At 33.1% G+C, this 26144-nt stretch overlaps 1 protein-coding gene across 1 annotated transcript in view; it reads right to left on the bottom strand.

Annotated features, from left to right (window-relative positions):
- Tpr2 (Tetratricopeptide repeat protein 2) overlaps positions 1-26144 on the bottom strand; it is a 67932-nt gene that overhangs the window by 30583 nt on the left and 11205 nt on the right. The window contains exons 2-3 of the mRNA XM_072525941.1: positions 10760-10912; positions 7656-7816 (exon numbers count right to left, since the gene is read on the bottom strand). Of these exons, the coding sequence (XP_072382042.1) occupies positions 7656-7816; positions 10760-10912 (314 nt within the window). The remainder of the gene's footprint in view (positions 1-7655; positions 7817-10759; positions 10913-26144) is intronic.

Here is a 26144-nt window from a genome sequence, read left to right on the forward strand (position 1 = left end):
GGAGGAGAGACAGCGTGTCCTTTTTCTTTGCTTCTGTCACCAGTCTATAGTGTATTTTTATGTATGAGAGAGTAATAAAACAATAAATTATGTATGCAAATCCCTAAACTGTTGATACGGGTGACTCAATGAAAAACAGATATTTGTCAACAAGTTTACAGAAGTATATAGGAAAACAATTTTAAATTGAGTATGACCACCAGGTATAAAGGTTGGAGCAGAATAGAATACAATAGTTGTGAGGGTTACTAATCCCTAAATAAGGTTGCCAGTGTCGGAGTGATGGAGGTTAACAGGTACTAATGAATTTGCAAGAAATGTAAGATGTTTATTTTATTGGTTATATATAACCAATAAAAGTTTAATAAGTACCTACCTATTTGCAAAATAAAGTTTAATTCTTTAGATAAAATAAAACGTTTTATTTTATCTATTTGCAAAATAAAGTTTAATTCTTTGCCTATTTGCAAAATAAAGTTTAATTCTTTAGATAAAATAAAACGTTTTATTTTATCTGAAATGAGTACATTCCACGAAGTAAGGGTTTCAACAATCAAACATTTAATTCTTTAATTCCAGGAATCTACGACAGTAATTGACTAGATAATTACCTTCTAAACTTATTCCACAGAAAATGTGATAGTGGGTTTTTCCATTTTGTATATAGGACGGTCCAAGTGGCGTATTCAAAATTCTTAACAGTTCACTAAAAGTAGGTACTTCAGTTGCAAGGTGCAGTTTATTGTGTATACTAGTGTTATGGAAAATTTGGAAGTGCCGTGTAAACGCCGAAAAATTGGTCCTCTAACAGTTAATGAAAAAACATTAATATTTAATTGTTTTAAATCATTTACAGACAAACCTTTATGTGAAAGTGTTGATGAGACCGTTGAGTTAGTTAGCAGTACACTTGGTGTTGGGAAATCTACGATTTACAGAGTTATTAAAGAAGAGAAATGTGGTAGTTTTCAAATGCCACGTAATGCTCCAGGGAAACCAAAATTTCAAATAGAATATCATTTTAAAGAAGGACTTCGACGGAAAGTGCATGAATTCTTCTTTAGACAAGAATTTCCAACATTGGATAAAGTTCTTGTCTCAGTTCGAGATGATAAGGATTACCCAGAAATGAGTCGAAGTACGTTATGGAAACTTTTAAAAGAAATAGGCTTCCGCTGGAAAAAGAATCCCAGAAAGTCTATTTTATTAGAAAGAAGCGATATTGCCATATGGAGAAGACATTTTCTAAGAACCATAAAGGAAATGAGAAACCAAAAAAGAAAAATATTTTATCTTGATGAAACATGGATCAACGAGGGTCATACACCAAATAAATTTTGGCAGGATGAAACTGTTACAAGTCAAAGGCACGCTTTTGTAAATAACTTATCTACTGGTTTAAACCCACCATCAGGAAAGGGACGCAGGCTGATAATAGTACACATTGGCAGTTCAGACGGTTTTGTTGAAGGTGGTTTATTAACTTTTGAATCAACTCGTACCGGTGACTACCATGAAGACATGAACGCTGATGTCTTTCAAGAATGGTTCGAACAAATGATAGATCTTCTTCCTAAGAACTGTGTAATAGTAATGGATAATGCAAGTTATCACTCCAGACTTATAGAAGGACTGCCCACAACCAAGTGGTTAAAAAAAGACTTGCAGAATTGGCTGAGTTCAAAAAATATTACGTACCATCCCGGTTCTATAAGAAAGGAACTTTATTCGTTGTGTGCCCTTCATAAAGAAAAATTTAAAAAATACGAAATTGATAAAATTGCCAAAAATCGTGGAATGACAGTACTTAGATCCCCACCATATCATTGTGAATTAAACCCGATTGAACTGGTATGGGCACAGATAAAGAGTGAAGTTTCAAGAAAAAATACCACTTTTAAAATTCATGATGTTAAACAGTTGTTTTTGGAGGCCGTAAATAATGTAAAACCTGAAAACTGGGAAAAGGCAGTAAATCACACTATTAAAGAAGAGGAAAAAATGTGGAAGCTGGACAATATTACTGATAAAATGATCGAGCCAGTTATTATAAATCTTGGTTCTGAAAGTTCATCTTCTGAATCTGATTTGGATTTGTAACAAGTAGCTGTAAGTTGTATATTAATATTTTTATTCATCTATTTAACATACCTTAGACAGTTTTAAAAACTCTTTTTCTCTTTTGTAATTTTTTAAAAATTAAAAAAAATGTGAATTTTTTAAAACCCTTTTTAATGTAGGCCAGTCAGTTCTAATATAGTGTGTGATAAAAGAGGTCACTTTTGTTTACATACACAACACTTTATAATACTGAAATAATTCATTTATTTTTTACAATTATTCAAAGTAATTTTTCAATTAATCTTGAGCACGCCCATGGAGTGGTCGAAGCTACAGGTTAAAATTATGCTAATTACTCTCTCGTTCATAAAAATAAACTATAGGTGTGGAGTACAGATGACTTTGATTACCAATTAATTTTGAGACATTTGTTTTGGCCATCCAGACAGTAAAAAACGGAAAATCTTCATTCAGTGTAGGTGTGAACTTCAAACCCCAAGGATCTTCTCTCTCGTAACTCATCCATCTCATTTCTAACCACTTCACAGGTGCTCAATCACTAACTTTTTTTCTATTTACAAGCACATCTTGTATGTTCTTTGTCGACAAAATATCGCTCCTTTTTATGTCAGTTACTTCAAAAGGCACTGTCAATTTTGAACATCAATCCAGTCGTCTGGCTCAAAGATGTGAGATGATTTTCTGGCAGCCTTTTCAATAACGCCAAAATCCCGGTCGTTTGACAAAACGGAGTGGCCAGATACAACAAAATTGTGATCTACCGTTCTTGTGTTTATGTAAGAATCTTGAACAAGGTTTAGTAACGTGGCAGCCACTTTCAAATTTCTGTTGTTCTGTACATGAATCCAAATAGAGTTACGCGGTTATGATTTTTGGCATGTTTTCTCAGATGCATGGTCAATATTGAAGATATTTCCTGAGATCTACCACCATTTGTTTCGTCCAACACATACATAAAGCCGTTGTTTTTGTTGAAGGAATGAATTCCTAGGTTATAGACATACATATTTCTTTTGTAATATGCAATGGATGTAGACAATTTCGGGTATGGCAGTGCTTTTTAGAGGTCAAAAGTAGCAACATAGTGTTCATCTGATGAGTCATCACAGTCCGATTTTAGTACATCTCGAGCTTGTTTTGCTTTTGCTAGGTGAACATTTTTCTCAACAATAAGTAAATTGGATGTCTCAGGTTCAGTTGCTGCAGCTATTTTTAAGGACAGTTGATCACATTTGGCGCACGTATCTTTCGATGGTATTTTAAAATGTAAATTAAACTTAGTTGTAAACACATGATAGTATTGTTTCTTTTCTGAGGTATTTTGCCTTTGTTGTTGTATTTTGTTACATACAGGTCATACATTTTTCTGAGATTTAAATCAGTATTAAGATACTTTCTTTCAGGGTTCTTTGTACTGCTATAATGACTTTGATGCGCTGGGAAATATTTTATATGTTCAACGATATCAGAGTCATAGATCTTTTTGTTTGAGTGTCTACCACAGGCATCTGTCACAGCACTTATATCAGGCTTTGAAAGACACCGATAAACTTTAGCGTGCTTAAGAAGGAACGTGTCTAGAAAGTACTTTTTAAAAACCTTTTCAGATTTTCTACCCTTCAGACGAGTGTTGTTATATATACTGAAGGTATATAATTATCAGATGATGATGCAGATAAATTACTAATATCGTCATTTGAATCCATTTTTAACCAGAAACGATCACGATAAATACACTGAACACAATCTGTCTCGTCAACTGGACTTGATCCACTCTGTCCCGAAATAATATGACACATTGTTCAGAGACATAGGAAACTGACACAATCTGTGTATTATTGCGGTAACTTTGGACGTGGTTTATTATAGCACCGCAAAGATTTCTATTTGTAAAACATAGATACACCGCTAACTTAATTTTCGTAAAAAGTAGACTTAATCCACTATATCCGCGTTCTAAACGCCTCATATATGTACACAGATAGAAGCCATAAGTTTTTATTGGAAAATTTTGAAAAACATTTGGCCATTTATTGTTTCCATAATTCTAAGGAATAGTATTTTACTTTTTTACTACTTTCATTACAATCAACTAGTAGGTACATTACAATTACCTACATAGCTTTTAAATTTATTTATATTGTTTTCTAATTATTAAAATAAGCATTAAGTAATATACCATTATTAAACATATGTATCCATTGACAGTATGCATATTAAAAAAAAAATGCAAAAATGTAAAAAAGTGCATATTTTTGACCTTTTTTCCATATTTGCAAATCTACTGATGAGTTAATTAGATTAACAATGAGATTTCAGGATAGCTTGTATTTATAAACTATGAAAAATCAGTCAATTCTAGAACACAGAATTTTTTGTAATTATCGATATTTTGGTTTTATCCCCGAGTTTATAATGTATAACAAGTTATATTTTAGTTTTAATAGTGATATAATGATTCATCTTACTATAATATGATAACACAATAAACTTATTTTCTGGGAAAAACATCACATAAATTGTAATATAAAACTGTTTATTATTAATGTTTGTATTTCCAAATCTGATGGTTTGATTAAAGTTGCATACATAAATATGACAATATTTTCCGATATGGAAGTCGGTCTATTAATAATAAAAAATGTGATACTTTTGTCAGCAGGAATTTAATTAAAAACAGAGATGCGCCACATATGAATTTCCGAACAATATAATTTATATAAAATGAATCACTTACAAACTAGTTATTCTAGACGTGGGAGTCGACAAGAAGTTGCACATTTTTATCATATTTTAGAAAAAAAAAACATCAATGTTACGTTTCGTTAATTTTTAGTCCACATTTTGAGACCGCTTCCGTATCAAAAATGTTTCTGATTCAATTTCCTTGCGGATTCCTGTTCAAACATGTCCCGTTTAAACAAATCAGAAAGGTGCCGGGCGAAATTTTTGGGCAGAAATTGTTTAAACAAATTCCCAAAATCACCCTCTCTGCCGCAGAAAACATTTTTTAGGTTTTTTGTGTCATTAAACAAAAAGAATCTCATGTCATTTTTCTGTCAAGTTGACAGTTTTCAAGTTATAAGCTATTTAAAATTTGAAAAATGCGAAAATACGCATTTTCTAGGCTTGAAAACTCATATAGGTATGTAAATTATTACTTTTGAGATTGAAAGTGTCTAAATTGAAGTTTAAACATTCAGTTTTGAGATTTTGAAGAGCAATCAAAGCTTATCTCAATTTATACCTTTTTTTTAATTGTTAATTATGCGTGTCCACTATATGGGGCGTCTCCATAGATAGAAATTTATTAAAATTATATTTTGTAACAATAGTACACAATAAATTTCAAAATCAATTATGTTCAATAAATTTCAATAACTTTCACACACTTTACTTTTTCGTGTCTGGATCCGACTACAGTTTTTCTGCCCAATATCGGGCTACGTCTACACCCTTTGTATTTGTTGTAAAATGTGAACAATTGTCAAGATGGTATAAAAACTAACGCGAAATAAAATACTAAGCTGAAACTGAAAGTAACAAGGCTATGAAAAGGACGAGTTTGAATCAGAAACAGAAGAATGTAAAAAATAATTTGAAAACGTATTAAAACTGGGGACCATTGCATGTTAATATACAGGTTGGCCGGAAGAAAACGAAACAAAAGAATTATCAGGATCTGCGATATTTGGACACATTTTTCCGATTTTTTCATTGTTACCGTACTCATTAATTGACAAAACGGCAGTCATAATCATCCTCAAAGTTACTGAACTAACAGCCGGTTTCCGAAAGGCTGATCATTATCAAAATTAGGTAATCTACTGTTAACAGTCGATTAAATGCATTTTGAGTTGCAGAAACATCGATCAAACTTCAATCACATAACACATATTAACTAATCTAACAAGCAAATAATCGATGATCCGAAACGCTAATTATCGTTTTATCTATGTCAAACTTCTGTCATACTAGCTTGTCAGGTAATCTGAGATTTTTGGACGATTAATCTTATAATCTTTGGTTATGTACCAATGGTTGTAAGTAAATAAAATAAAATCTTTGGTTACGTTGTAAGATACATAAACCTAAGGTGTTTTATAAAAAGCTGTTGTTTAGAAAGAACCCAAAAATATTGTTACAAAGGTTCAGTTTAAAAATTAAAGATGATAAGTGACAAATTGGTAAACATTAACGAACGACACAAAATTATTAGTTAGTTAGGTTATGTTTGTTTGTTGATTTTCAGAATGCAGATTACACATAAACAGGAATGATGGTAAAGTGAAACAGCAACATTACTTTCTTAATTTAGAGCAAGATAAAGAACAATTCGTACAGAAATAATAAACGATTACAATCGATTCTACTGTTTCCATGTAAAATCGTATGTCAAATAATCTATAATCGGTGATCACGTAATTTTACCATAATTTTCGTTTCGGAAACCTGTCGCTTGTTAACAATTGATCAAATTTGATACTTGATTACATGATTGGAGATTTGAATAACGTTTCGGAAACCGGCCGTAAGTGTATCCTATATGGATGGAATCTATTTATCTTTAAAATGGCTTGGATACTAGTTAGTTTGATTTCAGATACAGCTGCTAGTTGCCTTGTACTTAACATGAGATCTAGGTGAACATGTCCTAATACTGCAATTTCACTAGCTTCATTAACCCGTATCCTCAGACGCGGAGTCGCTTTGACTCCTTGCCAGGCTTAGATGTACCTTTTCAACATTTCAACGATTAGTATTTAACTGTTCTCCTGGAACATCAAGAAGAAGCAGAACTAATCTGACTTGACAATGACAAGTGTGACCTTGCCGGAACGTCTTGAATTTTTTTTATTAATTCCAAACTATAGGTACTTCCTACCGACATGTTTATTTTGATGCCGATCATTATATTGCTGAGCTGTTATAATGATACATTTATTGTTTATAAAATTCAAAGAAATATCTACTCTTTTCAGAATTGAATAAACCATGGTAATACATTTTCAAAGACTACAAATTAATGGTTACAATTACAACTGATATTCACAAGAAAATCTTCTAATTTCAAGTTCTTTACGTGTTCGTATCATTTCATTCTCTTAGTGTGACAAGTTCACAAAAAAAAACAAAAACTATGAGAAGAAAGAACTTAAAATCTATATCATTGACGTACGTAATCAACTAATTAAGCAGGTAAATACAATTTAAATAAATAAACGTCTGTCAAGTATTCTTCAATAAATAAAGGCATAACAATCACATTTTCCAGAATACCAGCCAAGGCTGGTATCACTGGTGTTTTCGAGAATATACGGTTTTTTCGTCGTTAGCGTAACGCAATATTGCGGAACTGCTTTAGACTAAACAAATAAAATATCAATATACCTCGTATCCCTATATAATTTCGTTTTCATGGAATATCACAACCAAATCCTAAATATTTGGACGAAGTTAGGCCCATATTTATTACTATTCAGTATAAGATGATGTAAAATAAGCCAAAGCTAATGTGGCCGAACATTTTTAAATGGTATCCGAAAAATCACTTAATTAGTCTTTATACTTACTTTGCTGGTCAACCTTCAAGTCCTGAAGCTTCTTAATGGCAAAATCCGCAGTAGTGGTGTCGCCCATCGCTATAGCGCACTTTAACATTCTGATATACCCTTTAACGAATTCTGGATCCAGTTGCACACTTTTCCTGACATCTTCCAAAGCTTCTGTAAACCTGGTAATATTAAAAATATTTATTTTTACAAAACTTGATATCTCCTATCAATATTAATTCACTTCACAAACATATTATGTCCAACACAGACACACATAGGCTTCTCGTAATACATTTATTCCTAATTTTACCCTTTTATGTCATTCAACTCATACATCTCTAAGCTTTTTTTTAACATACATTCGTGTTGTTCTTTCTTTTTAACGTCTCACGCAGTGTCATAATTATAATAGCTGGTCTTACATCGGTCTTATATAGTATACCCATAACAGAGGCAGACCAAGAAAAAAATGAATACAGCAAGTAGTAGAGGCGGGAAAAGTTAAACAAAAATCATTCGAGAGAATCATACATCTAAACTGATGAGTCGTATGCTGAGTTTGTTTCAGTATTATGGCTTTGATGTCCATATTCCATAGAGTATGGTGTAATATGGTCTTCTATCGGACAAAAGTTTATATTTTGAAGAATAGATGCGACAAAATTCTGGTACGTGCTCTAGAGTTTAACCAGTAGTTTCCAGTACAATGTTTTAGAGCTATAGGATTAGTACCACACCATTAGTCTAATGTCTCACACACTAAAAATATTCTTCTAGATCATTCACAAACGCATATACCAAAGCCTTGACATGGACATAGAGTCGGTAGACTGCTTGAATATTAAACAAAATATGTACAACTGTTTCATAGACTACACTAAGGCTTTCGATAGTCTGCCAGAAACAGTTAATGGATGTGGTCAAAACAATCTTCATATTATAGCCAATATATATTATAAGAAGCGAGTAAAAAAGTAAAGATTAATGAGCACACAGAAGAAACCGAAATTAAAAGAGGGGCGCAACAGAGTTGTGTATTGTCGCCATTGCTTAATAAATCAGAATAAATCAGATGAAAGGAGTACTCGCGAGAGAAACGGCTAGAATAAAGGTCAATGAAATACAGATTAACAACATTAGATATGAGGACGATACTGTTATATGGCTGACAGTCTCCAGGACCTTCAGAGACTGATGAAAAAGATAACCGAATATGGAAAAGAATATAGACTATAAGAAAACAGAATTTATAAGAATATCAAAAACCCAATATAATGATGAAAGCCTAATAAATTATTAACAGTAATGGAGGTCATACACGTTAGGGTTTGCATGATGGTTTTAACCTCGCATGCATAACCGACAGGTATAACCGAGTTCCATATTACACATACACGTTAGGGTTTGCATGCGCAGTTTTGCCATTAACTCTTCTGTTAAGCTACGTGACGGTGTGTGCAGGACGCCTACGGTATTTTGTGCGCTATATACCTACCAATTGAAGTCCATTGAAAGAGTGAGTAAATTTAAATACCTGGGATCGTGGCTTTTTGAAGACTGGGCATCGGACAGGGAAGTAAAATGTCGCATTGAGCAAGCTCGACAAGCTTTCGTAAAATTCAAGAAGGTACTGACTTGTTCCGAGTTCGATCTTCAACTGAAACTAAGGTTTACTAAGTGCTACGTGTGGTCAGTGCTGCTATATGGCGTAGAGGGCTGGACACTCAAAACGAGGGATATAAACAGATTAGAAGCTTTCGAAATGTGGCTCTATCGCCGTATCCTAAAAATACCATGGACAGCGAAAATCACAAATATAGATGTCCTTAAAAGAATAAACCAAGAACGCCAACTTTTCGAAACCATCAAGAAAAGGAAAACGGCGTATCTAGGTCACATCATGCGAAATGAAAAATACCAGTTCCTCCAACTTATAATCGAGGGTAAAATTGAAGGCAAGAGAGGAATGGGACGCAAGAAAATGTCCTGGCTCCGAAACATAAGGCAATGGACAGGGATTAACGACATACAATCTCTGATACATATTGCAAGAAATGGAGAATTAATGGAAAATGTGATCGCTAACATCCATTAATGGATTTGCATCTGAAGAAGAAGAAGATACCTACCAAACTACAATGGACGACGACGATGTGATAGCTGTACTTGGCTTAACACTTCTTCAGAAAATAAAAAAAAATAGAGATCGCACTGAATGGTCTAAACGCTGGTTATTAAAAAGAAACCATTTCTCCCACGTAAATTTGATAAATGAATTGAGATTTAAACCAACAGATTACAAAAATTATTTACGAATGGATCAAAACGTTTATTTGAAACTATTATCATTAAATACTCCGTTAATACAAAGACAAGATACTGTTATGAGGAAAGCAATATCAGCACATGAGAGACTAGCAGTAACATTAACATTTCTTGCAACAGGAAGAAGTGTCTCAAATATTCTGCTATTATATCACCTCAGGCTTTGGGCCGAATATTACCTGAAACAGATGATGATATGAGAACTATGGCAGGCAAGCTCGCAGGACGCCACATACGCTAGGATATGCTCGCAGGCAAGCAAAACCGAGCGGCATAAAATATGAATTTTCATATTTGCTCGGTTGCATGTACATGCACCGATAACTGTACAGTTTTATCATATACACGCTAGGGCTTGCCTGTCGGTTATGCATGCAAGGTTAAAACCATCATGCAAACCCTAACGTGTATGGCCTCCATTAGACTCTAGAACAAGTAGAAATCTACAACTATATACTTGTGCAAGAGATCTGAAACTACACTTAACGAGTTAGGCTGGCAAAGTGTTTTTTCTTGAATGAAGGAATGAAAACGTAGACTGTTCATGCGCCGGCTATAATGGAAAATAATAAAACAGGAGAGTTGTAATATCTGAGACATGCTGAGAGTTACTAAGTGCTTCAATTGGTTATACAAGGGAAGATTCAGGCAATAGGAAGTAGAAGAAACTCATGGCTGCGTAATTTGAGGAAATGGTGAGTGGAACAATAGCCATGATCATTGCCATCCTGCGTCTCATCGAGGAGATGGTAAAGAAGGATACATTTTTGCATTAAAACATACTAAAAAATACATACCTGTAAAGCATCATGTAGCAAGCCGCTCTATTTCCATAATAAGCGGCTACATTTGGACAAAGATTGATGGCTTCGCTGTAGAGAGGGAGCGCAGATCTGTACTGTTTGGTTTTGTATAACTGATTACCGTTTTCCTTTTTGAGTTCAGCCATTCTGGAACAAGTTATTAATTAAGTTATTTGTAGGATTTAATCATAAAAAAATTCATTTCAAGATGTAGTTTGTAATATGTAGATAATAAATAATTCTGTCGAAAAAAAAAATATAAAAATTCTTTTTATTTTAATTATTTTCATTATGATTACCAACAAAATTATTCTTAATTTTGATAAAATATTAATGAGGTTAAAAAGCACATTGGACAGATGCGTACTTATATACCTGAGTAAAAGTTACAAAACTTATTTTTCCTCTCTTCTTAAGAATTACAATAAAATCTGAATTTTAACAAATTATACCGATATTAAACTGGTTATTGATGTGTATTTATACGACGCAAATGTCAAAATAAGTTTATATAAATTAAAATTTATATTAGAAAGTCGAAACAAAGGCAGACCAATTTTAGTTTTAAGGTTATATAAGTTGTCGCATAATATAAAAAAATCTTAGAAACATGCATATTTAAACATCCAAAATTATTGAAACTAAAACAAGACGGAGTACCATACGAAAGAATAATTCCAGATGTAACAAAAAAAAATGTGAAGTAATGTAACAAAAACAAATAAATTAAAGCTGGCTAGCAGAATGTGCCGGAGAGTGACTACTTGACACTCAAAAGAGGATTCGGCCAATTTGCATGCCCTACCGAGACCGAAAAGTGAGAATATGAATGACAGGATACTTAAAAAAATAGAAATAACGTAAATGAAAGTGGTAAATTATGGAAGTTGCTCTAAGATATGATTGGGCGCCAGAAAGGTATTAACATATACCTTCCAAGGTATCTTGTAAAGCTGTTTGCTGCAATAAACATTATTGCAGCATGGGAAACAGGTATTAATTAAAATATTTAGTTTTCACCACAAATTTTAATCCCTATCCAAATATATACAATATAATTTTTTTATAGCTACCCACCACCAATTATGTACAGTTAATCTAGTTACTTATATACAAAAAAAATAAATACACTGGTTACACACAACTGATCCTTGATAAACTGAATGTACAAATAATAAAATATAAGAACAAATTTAATGACTATACCTAAAAAGGTAATTTACTTGCCTATTAGAGATGTAGCTCTGTATTTCGGCTTTCAATTAAATGTCTTAACAAGTAATAAGGACACTATCCTGAAGGGATAGATGTCCAAAGGTTTGAATATATAATAATAATAAAATATCAATAAATAACTCTCTGATTAAATGTGTACACAAGAAACCTTACAAATGAGTTAAAAGGGAGGATTTAAAACCTCAACCTACTTAGTCCCTAATATGATTAAGTATTATTTTAGAAAAAATGATGTGTTTTTTTGTATTATTATGTAAAAATAGTATGATTTAACGTTCAAAAAAAATATTATATAAAAGAAATTAAAACTAATAAATAAACTTAATACAGGTTTACTATATTTTATACTCTGAAGGAGGGAGATACTTCCCTCTGATTTCTCAAAATTGTCCGGGGATAATAAGGTCAGATCTGGACCTCTGGGGAACAGCTACGTCAAAAAAAAAATCAACCCTGGAACCAGGTGTAACTCCGACTAGGTATTAACTTAAACCTTCTTCTTAAGAAAACTTATCCAAAAAAACAAAATCAAAATATTCTTCCCCTGACTTCTGCTTGACTTCTAGAGGTAGGCTAAAAAAGTGTGAAAGCAAAAAAAACTTAATGGTTTTGTAAATGATGTGACCTTCGTATGGTTTGACAATATTTTAAGTAAAATGGATTAATTATATCGACAATTTTAACGAAAAGCATGATATGGATAATAATATATTTTATAATATAAAGAACGGTATAATACAGAATATTTTTATCGATACTCTTAAAAGATAATAGATTGTTTTAAAGATAGATAATTATGTTTTTAAGGCCGGGAAGTAAAATTAAAATACATATGATTTCATATCAATAACACTTTCGATTTAGATGTTGAATATTTCTTAATGAAATGATGGGAAACATTTCAGATAAATATATGGAATCAAATGAAAAATGACAATACTATAGGATCTCAAAAATGGCTGATGGTTTTTATATTTTCATTTTATTGATAATTGGATACACTTACCGGCTCAGAGTGACTATAAACCAACAGGAAACTTAGAAAAAAAAAACCAAACCAAAACTTCCTGCAACTTCTTCTTTAAAAAACTTTAATATTCTAAATAAAAAACCTTTTAGGCCTTCTCTGGCCCCTACCTCTAAACCCAAGTGTCTCTACCGAACGTCGAAGCAGAAGTGGGCAATAAGCACTTGTTTTGAGTTTGCTAAACTATGATTGCAAACATGGAGGCTTGGTGTCGCTGTTTAATACCAACTTAAAATTTAAGAATTAAGAAAATCATTAAGAGGATTTGAATTTAAAAATTTTATTTAAAAATGTTTAAGGATTATTGAAGTGACGGACTCGTTACACAGATTTCCAAAAACCTATAAGAGATTATATTATGAATTTCAAACGTTGAGTGTGGATGTTAAATCCAATGTATCATGTTGGCGTACTACCAAAACAAGCTAACTCCACTTTTTGTCAAATCGAAGTCAAATACTCCTTTGTACTTGAAAATTCTCAAAGAATGTACTGACAAAACCAGAGTAGTCCAAAAAGATTTTAAATGTGGGAACAGAAGGGGCCCAAAGAAACTAACTCGCTAACTAACTAAAGATTATCTGCCTGAATCAGACAGCTTATTGGAAAACACTTGCTGTGGACAGAATCGCAATCAGACTATTACTGTCTAGCTTAGGTGTTCAGTAACAATAAATCGCAAATTATCTGTCATAGAACAGAAATTTCTCGAGAGTAGACATAGTCACTTGGAGGTAGATAGCAAGCATAGTGCTATTGAAAAGGCGCAAAAGTATGTACCAGTTTACACCATACAAGACTGACTTAATATTTTCCGTATGGCGCGGAGGTGTAGATCTGGTAAGAAACCTCATATGGTAGAAGTATTTAAGTATAAAGACTTCTTTCTAAAATGCTTGAAATATATAAAATCCGAGTTTCTTCAGTATAAGTCGTTACCGACCTCGAAGGAAATTGACGACAGTATACCTGAGCCTAGTATTGAGGATAGTGATGTTTAAAGTGACCTGGAAGATGACTAACTTTGTACAGCCAAAACCAGACAAACGCCACAAAATATTGTTTTTCGTATATTTTTTTTAATTTTCAATTTATTTTAACAAAAAGTTTTTCGTTTGCAATGTATTTATTAATATTTTTCACCCAGTAATTCATTTTTATCAATATCAAAAAAACTAAGTATATGGTCTTCAGTAAGAACATGACACAACCAACACATATTAGTATAAACGGCATTCAAATTGAAAAAGTATCAAGTTACAAATACTTGGGTACTTCAATAAACGAAACTGGAGACCAAAACAATGAAATAAAAAGACGTATCGAAATTGCCAGGGCCACTTTCATAAAGATGAGGAAATTCTTCTGCAACAGAGATATAAGCATCCCTCTCCGATTACGAATGCTAAGGGGCTACGTATTTAACACGCTATTATACGGTGTAGAGGCCTGGACTCTCAAGCAGAACAATATAAAAAATATTGAAAGTTTCGAGATGTGGTGCTACCGTCGAATTCTGAAGATAAGTTGGGTTGAAAGAGTTACAAATTTTGAAGTAATGCGAAGGATAGGAAAAGACCCAGAAATTTTGTCAACGATCAAACGAAGAAAACTCGAATATTTGGGTCACGTGATGAGAGAACATAAATACGCATTACTTCAAAATATAATACAAGGAAAAATAGAAGGAAAACGGAATCCAGACCGTAGAAGAATGTCGCGGCTGCGTATTTTGAGAGAGTGGTTTGACTGTACTACTAATGAACTCTTTAGGTCAGCTGTAAACAAGGTCAGGATAGTCATGATGATTTCCAATCTCCGATAGGAGTGGCACAAGAAGAAGAATTCATTTTTAAATTCATACGATTTTTCATTTCAATTTAAAGTTTAAAACGCAAATTTCTCAAAAGTTTAATAAAAATCCCTGTTCCAGTTTCCGTTGGCATGGAGTTAAGTTTGAGGAATCATAACTAAGTTTTTTCATAAACAACTTAGTAACACTTGTTTTATATATAGCGAGAAACTTTTCATACCGTGCTCTATTTTAATTTGTAGATTTCATCCCATACATTTAACAGACAAACTTTTTAAGTAATGGAAAAACCTTATCTATCCTGTCTAATATTTCAGCATTCCTTAATGCTGCAAATGCCTTCTGAAATATAATATTTATAGAATATTTTTTGTAATAATAGATAAGGGATTTTCCCTCTTAGAAAACTTGGATTTGCGTAAAAGCCAGGTAAACTTTGTAATAAAAGAGGCCCTAATTTAATGTGTAATTGTGAAATATTAATAGATTTTTTTTAAATTCATCTTAGATTATTTCATATAGATTTTTAAATTATTGTTTGTAGAGGCAGTCCATATTTCCAAGGATTATTATTAAAATGTCTGTGCAAAACATTGGTTATATCGTTATCCATTTGGCATAAATGATATATTATTTTTCGTATAAAACCTTTTTACAAATAAGAAGCGCTCCGGGTATACAGTACAGGCATAGTACATGTCATCGAGCAAAAAGACAAAATAGGGAATGTAAAGGTAGTGGGGGCAAAAATATTGTTAGGCAGGAAGTGCCATCTTGAGAGACCAAATTAAACAAGGAAAGAGAGTCTTTCCTTGTTTAAGAAATCAAATTTAGTTGGGTTATGTTATTATTTGTCCCAACTGTCACATGAAATCTTATTTATATTGAAGTTTTTTAACAATTGTTTCACATTTTAGACTGTTATCGTTAATATTATATTAAAATTTTCTCGTCTAAGACACATTCTGAAAACTATTTTATAGCTACTGTTAATAAGTGTCGGAAAATTTAAATTTGGCGCATTCGCATTTCCGGATATGTCCGCCATCAGAGGCCACTTTTGTGGTCGCCTTTTCATAACGATTAGATTCCCTCTTTTGTCTTTTTGTTCGATGGTACAGGTATACGACCCAACAATTTTGCTGTCCCATTCGCCCCAACCTGAACGCCTCTTACTTGCACTTTCGTAGCATCTTATTGATCTTACTCTCACCTGGCAGAGACTTATGCTAGCCAGAACCGCCTGTCATTTTACCTACTTACTTTAAATCGTGTAAACAAACACATATGGAAATTTCAACTTTACAAAATAAAGTTTATTTTCATTCATACATAACACACCTTTCGGTTCACCTGTCAGGTACTTCTGCTCATTGAAAATGCCTATCAATTTTTTTAAACTTCACAATAAATGAATAAAATCATATAAAAATTTCAAGCTTATAGGAACAATTTTTTTTCCACACTTCCAAAAATATAGGGGTTGATGAAGTGCAGGGCTGATGCATGCCAGGTGATGGTTACCGCACTTGGCACTCTATGACTCGTTATTATAAGAATTTCTAGCCTTACAGACACAACTTTACTCGGAGGGTTCAGTAGCTCTTGGTCTACTACTACCAAGCATGGTGAAATTAAATGTTGGCGAGAATTATATTTTTCAGGAGGACGGAGCGGCCTGTCATACGGCCAGAATCACAGAAAACTGGTTTGGAAACCAGAATATAACATCCTTTCTTGGCCTTTTAACAATCCTAAACTACATGACATTGAAAGTATGTATGGCATAAAATAAATAGACACTAAGTAACAACCCACAACGGACATTAAATGAATTGAAAGCCACAATAGAGCATATGTGGACTGCATTTACCCCTGAACAGTGCAGATCCTTAGTCGAGTCAATGCCCAACGGGAATCGAGCGGTCATAAAGACTAAGGGCGATGCTTCTCCGTTTTAACCCTAGAACCACACGTAAACTTAGTTATATTATACATTTCACATGAAGGCGTCATATACGACACACCCGGTTACTGAAATTTTTGACTGCTGGAAATGACAAAAAAATAATCTGTTAGATGTTGTATATTACTTTACCTTCAAAAGTAACTTTAAAGTATAAAACAATTTTTTCATTCATTAAACTTAACTATTCGAATTTGTTATATGTATTACATATGCCTTTAATTGTGAAGTAAATTGAAGGCAAGTGAAGTGGATAGAATAGGTTAGTCAATAAAATAGGATAGGTAGGTTTACAAAAAAAAATTAAAAAACTATCGTCCGGCAACACAAAACCAGTGCGGAGAGCCAGTGACCAAGGTCACTGGCTTGCTGGACAAGCACGCAAGATTTACAAAAAGAAAAGTAAACCAGGGAGAGAGGCGGATAACGCCACCCCTACTAAAGTGGCAGAACCGCAAAAAGTCCTCTCGGATGGCCCATTTCCCAGGCATCAAAGGTCAAAAAACAAGTTAAGTCTCACAACGTTATGCCTGCGATTGAGAAGGGGTGGAGATACTTTGGGGTCAGGGAGGTACCGTTTCCACGAGGCGTGACCTCGTTGATCTTCGGACATCAGAACACTTTACTCCGGGAATATCATGTCCCCTGGAGCTGGGATTTACTTTATTGTATGTGTATGAGTACTTTAGGCCATCATCTAAGCCCTAAACTATTGTTAACTAAGTGAACTATACATGAAAAGCAGTCCCTGGAAATAGATGTTTACCCGGAACCATAAATAAATATCTCATTTCTAATACTTGGATTTTCCTTTATGCAGTTGTACACCACGTCTGTGGTATATTCCGTTAATATTCTATAACCAGAATCACTCAGAAGTTTTGAAAATTTTACACACTTCTTCAATACTTATTTCCCCAAGTATAAAAATATTCGGATATGTCATACAAAGACTTTATTTTAACCGATTACAGACTTAATGCAACCATTTCGGTAAGCTTCTAATTGTTTTTAATCTTTTTTATTTTGTCGACGTATTCAAATGAACGGATAAAGTCGCTGAACATGTCTTATTAACTGAGAACTGATTCATCAGGAATTACGATCCCACGAACATCTCAAATCCCGTTTCTTTTTATCGTTTGTCTCAAAACCATTAATGCAGTGTAGATACAGTGCGTGGAAGAAATTTTTATGTTGAATCGAAAACGAATGAACGTCTCAAGGTTAATGACGTAAATAGGATTTAGTCAATCACTGAGAAGCTAATTTTATTGTGCACGTAAGATTTAAAGGAAGTTGGGAATGTTCATTTTTTTATACCAATATTTTTTTAAATGTCGACAAGGCTAGTACGATTATTATAAATGTAGCTAATTCCGAAAATGAGTAACATTATAACACATTAAATCAGCCGTAAATTATACATGGCATTATAGTACAAACTATGCATATAATAATCTTTCAATAAAATTGTAGCATAAAAATACTTATCAAAAGAAAAGATCTAACAATTTTCAAGATTATATTTGCACACTTTTTATCTGAATATCATACTTATAACAAATACAATTGCATAATTTTTAAAGTTCCAACAAGAGAATCCAACACAATGGTCTCTAAACAAGATGTTCTAGCTATTCTAACGTGGATGTTTAAGCGTGATACATCGAATAATGACGAAAACCTCACAGAGCGAAAAATTTTGTTGAATATTAGCAGATCGAAGAAGTAACAGTCACTTTCATGTTAAACCAAATAGATTAACTCACTCACGTGACAATTTCTAGCCTAGGACAAAATGGTGACAGATGAAACAAGATAGTTATACAATGGAAAACATCTAATTCGTAACGCAAGAGGGAAAAACCACAATTTGGATAACTACATGACTTTTGGAAATTCGAATATAAAAGGAATGAAAAAAAGAAAGAGGTGTCCGTGTGCAAAAGTTAAAGTTTATAGCTTATAAGATCGGTAGAGATAGATAGAGACTGCTTTTAGATAACGGAGTCTTCTCCTATCCTCCATTGAAAACAGAAATTTTGATCAAGCCACACATTTTGATTTAAATTTGAGTTCATATATTTACGGAAGAAATACGTTAAAATGATTTCATAATTAAATGAGAGAAACTTCCAGTTACAGATATAATATATAAAGTTAGCCCGTATTTTCAATTTGAAGGAATTATCCTAAAATGACTGCTTTGTAATTTAGAGTCTTGTTTCATATTTAAATCATATTTTTATGGCGTTTTCCCAATTTTTTTTTTTCGACTTTATATTTGAGACATTTCTAAAACAGTGCTTCTCTAATTGTACAAATACAAATTACATATACCGGTACCAGAATAATTAGTCATTCAAATTGGTGGAGATGCGTCATTTCGCAAATTATTTTAAATGGGATCATATGGCAAGTAGTATCTCATCCGAAATCTTTTATATCACTCACTATGTTTCCAGATTTTTGTATGATTCTATCAAACGTTAAATTTTCAAATAAAAAATTGTAAAAAAAGTATTAACAACTCTGCTAGCTTTTATAGAAAACACTGGAACATACCAACGATTTGTCTATAGACTGATAAAATTTCTTCGTTAATATATATAGATGTGTTAAAAATTTAATTATCAATATATGACATATGATGCATAATTTGAAAGCTCTTGTATTATTCAGATTTTTTTTAGGGATTTGAGTAATTCTATCGTGCCGTTTCATAAAAAAATATCTTCAATCTAGCTCCCACAGAAAGAATAACTCTTTTTGTTTCTAGGGAAAAATAAGATAACACAAAAGCTTTCAGACGATGTATCACGTGTCATATACTGTCATTTAAGAAAAATATAGATGTCATATTTGTGACAAACGTTAACAAAAAAAAAACAAATGGATTATATCAAAATGTAGGAAACTTGAGAAATGGTTTGACCCGTTCGAGCGTTTTCCATCAAGTTCAGTCGTCTGATGCCATCTAAAATAATTTTACAGAACGGTGCCCTTCCGCTATTTTGGACGATTATGTCACTAAAATATAAAACAAGGTGCCTTAGTTCAATCATACAGAATTAACTAATTTGTTTTATAGTTCAGAAAATAGTTGGGGCTGAACTTTAAACGTGCACTTTAAGGACTGACAGTTCAAAAAACTAGTTCTGATTGAAAAACTTATTTTTGTTGGTACACATCACTCTTAACTGATATGCCGCATATTAGGTTGGTATACCATGATTTTTTTATATCTTAGAGTATAGAATAGATAATCCCATTTTTATTAATGTTGTATTCTGAATGTTGGTAGCACCTTTACTGTTGGTAGATTTGTTCATTTTACCATCGCCTTTTACTTTCTCTTTTTTTGGGAGGTGAGAATTTTCAAAAAGATCTCTGTGAAGGTGTCCCAAGTGTGTTGGATTCGGACGACTACGCCTTTCCGTAGCTGACCCCCTACCAACTAAACTCACCCCCTCTTCCTAAAACAGCTTTGCTCATAACTCCCATCTGTCGCTCTCCGTGATTGTCATAGCATCCCAGTCACGCCACCCACCCACAGCTGCACCGGACTTGGTTTGTAGCAAGGTAACCATCCTTGTGCAGAGCGATAGGCAGGAAGGAGCGACAGGAGCGACCGGGTCGTTATTTCAACCATCTTGAAACGAGAAAGATCAGACAACAGGTACAAACAACTCCAGACAATCATACTTCACTTCAGATACAAGTAGAAACAAAACAATATGTATGTAAATTGATTTCTGCAATGTAGTCAAGTTCTTTGAGAATTCAGAAGATTTCGGCGTCAGTAGTGGGAGCTGAACAGTGGCTCACCCCACTGACGCCGACAGATATGACACATTAAAATAAACGTATGGTTTCTTCACAAAACCAATGATCAAGTCAAAAATTCTTTTTTTTTTCAGCTTTAGCCATTAGTTCATGTGGCTCGCCTAGAGGTGACCCACATGATGCGCGTCATCCGCCACACTCGGGACGTAGATCGTCCTCGGTCTTCTTTATTCTATATGTATAAGACGAAACATCCACGCCCCGTGTCAGAAATTGGGTAAATTAATAGTTGACACGCCTGTGTTTACACTCATACAACCTTACTACACCTGGGATAAGGGCCCTCGTCCAGGCAGCCTTGCCTGTTTCTCTTTACCATTGGTCCTGCCACATCTCCAAACTCCTTTTTCTTTCTTGTGTTGCTGAACCTAAAGCTCCGTTGCCTCTTTGGTGCATCCGAACCCTATCATTATCCAGGATATGCACTTGTAAGGCAATGGTTGATACGGTCCTGTACGCGCTGCATACCCTTATCAATGGTTTCCTTTATATCCTAAGAAGCATGTCTTTATATTTCGCTTTGTTGGGCATCTCATGCCAGACTGGGGCCCCATATAGTAAGATGGAAATGATTGATTGTAGGATAATTAATCTTTTGTGTGACCCGGGGCCTCCTATATTCGGCATTATCTTATTAAGGGTGGAGGTCCTCTCCTCCGTCTTCCGACATGTCTCTTGTATATGGTGTATGAATGCCATTTTGTCGTCTAGTATGATTCCCAAATATTAACGGTATTCTGAGGTATTAGGTAGGAGCCTCTGAACCGAAAATTTACGGTAAATTTTTTCGGTCCCGTGGTTTACTCAAGATGATTACTTCTGTCTTCTCTACTGCAAGTTTTAGGTCATTTCTCTCTATCCATTTCGCAGCTTTTTCTATTGCTTCATTGACTTTGTTTATAATGCCCAAATCCATATCTTCTATAAGTAGTCCTTTATTATATTGGACACATATTCCGGTGTCTAAAGTTCTACAATCTTGTCTACGATGAGACCCCAATTCGCTGAATTGAAGGCGTTTTTGATGTCCAATAAAATCTTTTACTTTCCTAGAATTTATTTGATTTTAACGTACCTGCTTAAGGTTTTGATGGTTTTAGTATAAGCATGTGTTCATTTTTGTTCATTTTGTAGTAATCAATTGCGATTAAATTATAAAAAAAGAAGGATTAAATTTTTTCTTATTAGTATCGTAGTTTCGCACTCCCACAGAAGTAAGCCACTATCTAGTTAGTATTTAGCCTTGTTGTGACGAACAGTTTTTGGTGACTAAATGATTCTCTCATTTTTATAAAACTATTTTTACCCAGTTTGTTTGCCGACAAAAAATCAATAGGAAAATACTACTTTGTGGTATTTTTATCATTATATTTATTTGATATTATCAAACATTTTTGAAATGTACGCCACATATTACGCGTATTTCATGATTATCACGTTGTAAGGTCAAGTTTTTGTTTATTCATATGCATATCTGTTAATTCTGTTCTAAGAACATCTGTTGCTTTTACCTAGTGTAAGAATAGGTGTGACAATACGAGCCCCAACAACAATATATTGGGACCAATTAAAAGATGTAACAAATTCAGGTGTTTCACTGTTCATTTATTATATTTTAATAATTACGATAATAATACTAAATAAGCAATATTTTAAGTGATAAATAATACCAGAAAGTGTCACTCGAGTTCTAATTATCGATAAAAATAGAGGAGGTCCCATTCAATATTCAAGCTTACATTCAAGATTTTATGTTTATCCTAGTATATTACGTATTATATATTATATATTTAGAAATTAACTGATAAGAAATTTCAACACAGTTCCAGATCGAAGTATTTACACTGACAACCCGTGTCGATATCATTAGGAGGGCTATATGGAGAAAAAAATTAAATATGTTCACCGACCTCCAGACGAGATATTATCGGTAAAGAACACTCTTACTGGAAAAAGCTGTAAGTATCTCCGTAGCAAATTAAATGAGACAAAAGTGTCCCTAACATGGGTGCAGAGGTATGCAAGAGTCGAAGAGAACGAACTAGCGGACTCACTGGTAAAGCAAGTATCTAGCTTATGAAATCTTTAAAGGTCCAGAAACATTATGGGGTAACACTAAAGGTCGTGGCATATTATCGTGCGTAGCGTTGCGTTTCCAGCACATAGCGTTTAGTTTCCGAAAAATATAATTTAAATGGTTTTAAATATGAACAACCCACACTGTCCGGGACATAGGTCGTAGCCGGTTGGTAAGGATAATGTGCATTAGATGTCCGTCGTTCTCCACTTGTTGTTTATTTAGGAACTTTGAATTGGAACTGTTTGATTTTGATATAGAGTATTTAAAAAAATAATTTTTGAGGCTATTTTGTCATTTATGCATGTGTTTTTATTGCTTTGTGACAATTAATCACGGAAGTGATAAACAAGTAGGACTTTTGTACGGAAGTGATACCTCTTCTTTTTAAAAATACTTTTTGGTTTGATATGTATGGCTTCGTTAAATGTAGTATTTTGTTTTTTAACTGAAGGTGAAATTAAATTTAAAACATATTTAAACTGAATCCTATTCATTCTAAAATAATTGTTAAACCCATTAATTATTATTAAATTCCTATTAAAAACAGCCTCGAACATTATTTTTTTTTAAATACTCTGTATCAAAATCAAACAAAGACCTAAATAAACAACAAGGGGAAAACGACGAGTATCTAATTAACATTATCCTTACAAACCGGTTACGACTCGTTACGCAGCCGTCGGCATCAGTAAAATATTGTGTTCGAATATACTGAACAAGTGTCTGAAACGCAATGTTCCGGACAGTGTGCGTTGTTCATATTTAAAACCATTTAAATTATATTTTTCGGAAACGATATGTGCTGGAAACGCAACGTGCACGATAATATGCCACGACCTTAATGTTGTCATTCGAAATGTAATTCAAAAGTGGGTCGATAGTCATAACAGGTGCAAACTCATGAAAAAAAACCAGTAGCAACAGTTACAGGAGGCTTTGAATGGAGAAAGAAATTGCTATACATATTATCTGCAAATGTAAAATGTTTAGTGATATGAGATCTACACCGGCAAACCAAGTATTAAGACAAGACAAATCCTTAAACTCACAATAAGAATGTTGTGTTTATCAAGAACACAGAACTTTTTGATGGTAATGAAAGGACAAGGTTCGATGCAAACATCTCATGGCCAAGTACAAAAGACAAACAGTGATTCGCCTGATGTAAAAGGAAAGAAAATCTATGTCATTATTAAATTGAGCCCTGCAATTTTCATTGCATTTTAGCCATATTTTTCATTACATTCTTGACGTTGTAGGTCTAATATAGCAATAAATCACTGAAAGCGTGTGTTCTCAAAACTTCCACAAAATGTATTATATTTTTCTATCACTACAGCTGTTTCGGCAGAGTGCCTTTCAAAAGTGATCTATTTTTGATATGCGTTTACACTTTATAGTCTTTAACTGAATAAGCTGAGGAAAGCAGAACTGTTGGTCTCAAGTTGGTCATTCAGAATTATGTCTGCATTTTTTAATTTGTTAATTTTTATAGACTCTAATAAAGAGCTTAAGGCCTTTATTTTTAATGTATAGAATTTGAAATTCGTCATTAAAATAATGACTATGGTCTAGAAGGTGAAGTGCGTGCATAGAATCTGTTTTTCTATTATCGAAAGCCCTTTTATGTTCTGCTATGCGTTTGTTAAAAGTTCTACCAGTTTGACCGATGTTTTTGGGCAGTCGCCAGATTTAAGTTTGTATACACCACTGTGTAAGTGATTTTTCTTTTGACTCTTTGGGAAAGTATTTAGTATATTGTTTTGATATTTAACATTTAATATTTTTATCACTGTACTATAATATGGTCTTATTTAGTGGTCTACTCTAACTAGTTATTTGCTTTAAATATATTATTATTTTTTTCAAATACCAACATTTCTAATTTTAATACAGAAGTAAAAAAAATTGTATATTGGTATAAAAACATTTACCTATTATTAAAACTTGTTAAAAGTGTCGTCCAAAACTTAGAGGTACATAACGTTTTCGATCTAGCTCTGATCATCCTCAGTGCATTCTTTTGGTACTTGTAGCTAACACTAAAATTGCAGTGGAGACATCAAATTTAAAATATAATGCGACCCTAGGCAATGACAATGGTTGTAAATGTTAATACTTAAAGAGCAACATACTTCCTTGCTCGACTTGAACACGTGGTTCTTGTCAGTTCAAACGACACAGACCAACTGGCTGAGGTGACAGGAAGTAAAATTCAGGAAGACAGCATTAACATGACGAGGTAGTAGTCGATTTTTGGGTATGATCGGAAACTAATGTAATTTTTAAATATAAAATTTTGTAATAGTACCTAATATATTATTAGTAAATGTCTTCATATGAAATTAATTTTATTTAAATAATAGAAATCACGCATTTTAGTAATCAGATCCTATAGACATATTCATAGGTGTTGAATTGGTTCTTTGTTTCTTAAATTCTGGTCAAATTCTTGGCGAACCAAATCACCCTGTGGTCTTAGAAACCATTTTCAATTATGTTCTATAAGGGCGAGTCTCTACGACTTATTCCATATTTTATTTCACATCTTTCGTTATTTCTATGTATACAAACGTAGATCTTTTCTACAAAGATTTTAAGAAGCTGAAAACAGTAGGTACCTGTTAGTTTTGTCCCGCGACGTCCAAGCTCGTAAAGGATATTTCTAATGCGGTAATTTTCAACGGGTCTAAATATATTAGTGTGCTTAACTGTAACACTAATGTTAAATTCTGCATATTTATTATCTTAAAAGCGTATTTAAGATGTGCAATATTTTGTATCAATAACATAATCTTCCTAATTTGTGGCACATGATAATTATGGTATTCTTAGCAACTGCGCTTTCAGAAATGTATTCATTATATTTATTAAATATTTACATATCGCACAAACAAACCATTAAATATATAAATATTAACAAAAATATATTTTACGCTATATTTAAAAATATAATTAAAAAATGGTTACTATTTTCTAACAAAACAAGACAGGATCAACTGTTGAATAAATATGATTTGTAATGACATTGCAAATATTAAAATACCGTTTCTCAATGTCTATTACCATCAACTTAAAAATTATAATTGAAGAAAGTGGGCTTGTGCCTACACATGTTTACAATGGTCGATAAATCCGAAATGTCTTATTATTAAAAAACAAAATAAGTAGAAAGGTTACTACAAACTGGTACTAGATTTATTGTAATTTTTGTTCGTATCTCTTCTTCTCCGACGAAAGTTAGCGAATAATTGTATGAAAATATATCTTCCTTTAACCTGGGACAAATGGAGCCTTTTCTCCATTTTAATTCTTCTTAATAATTTTGGTGGGTAGTCCCCATCCTACCGTTACAGGTTTGAAGTGTTTATAAGACATTTGAAAATTATATACCTCAAATTTTATAGC

Source organism: Diabrotica undecimpunctata, chromosome 3, assembly GCF_040954645.1.
Source record: "Diabrotica undecimpunctata isolate CICGRU chromosome 3, icDiaUnde3, whole genome shotgun sequence".
Classification (NCBI taxonomy): Eukaryota; Metazoa; Arthropoda; class Insecta; order Coleoptera; family Chrysomelidae; genus Diabrotica; species Diabrotica undecimpunctata.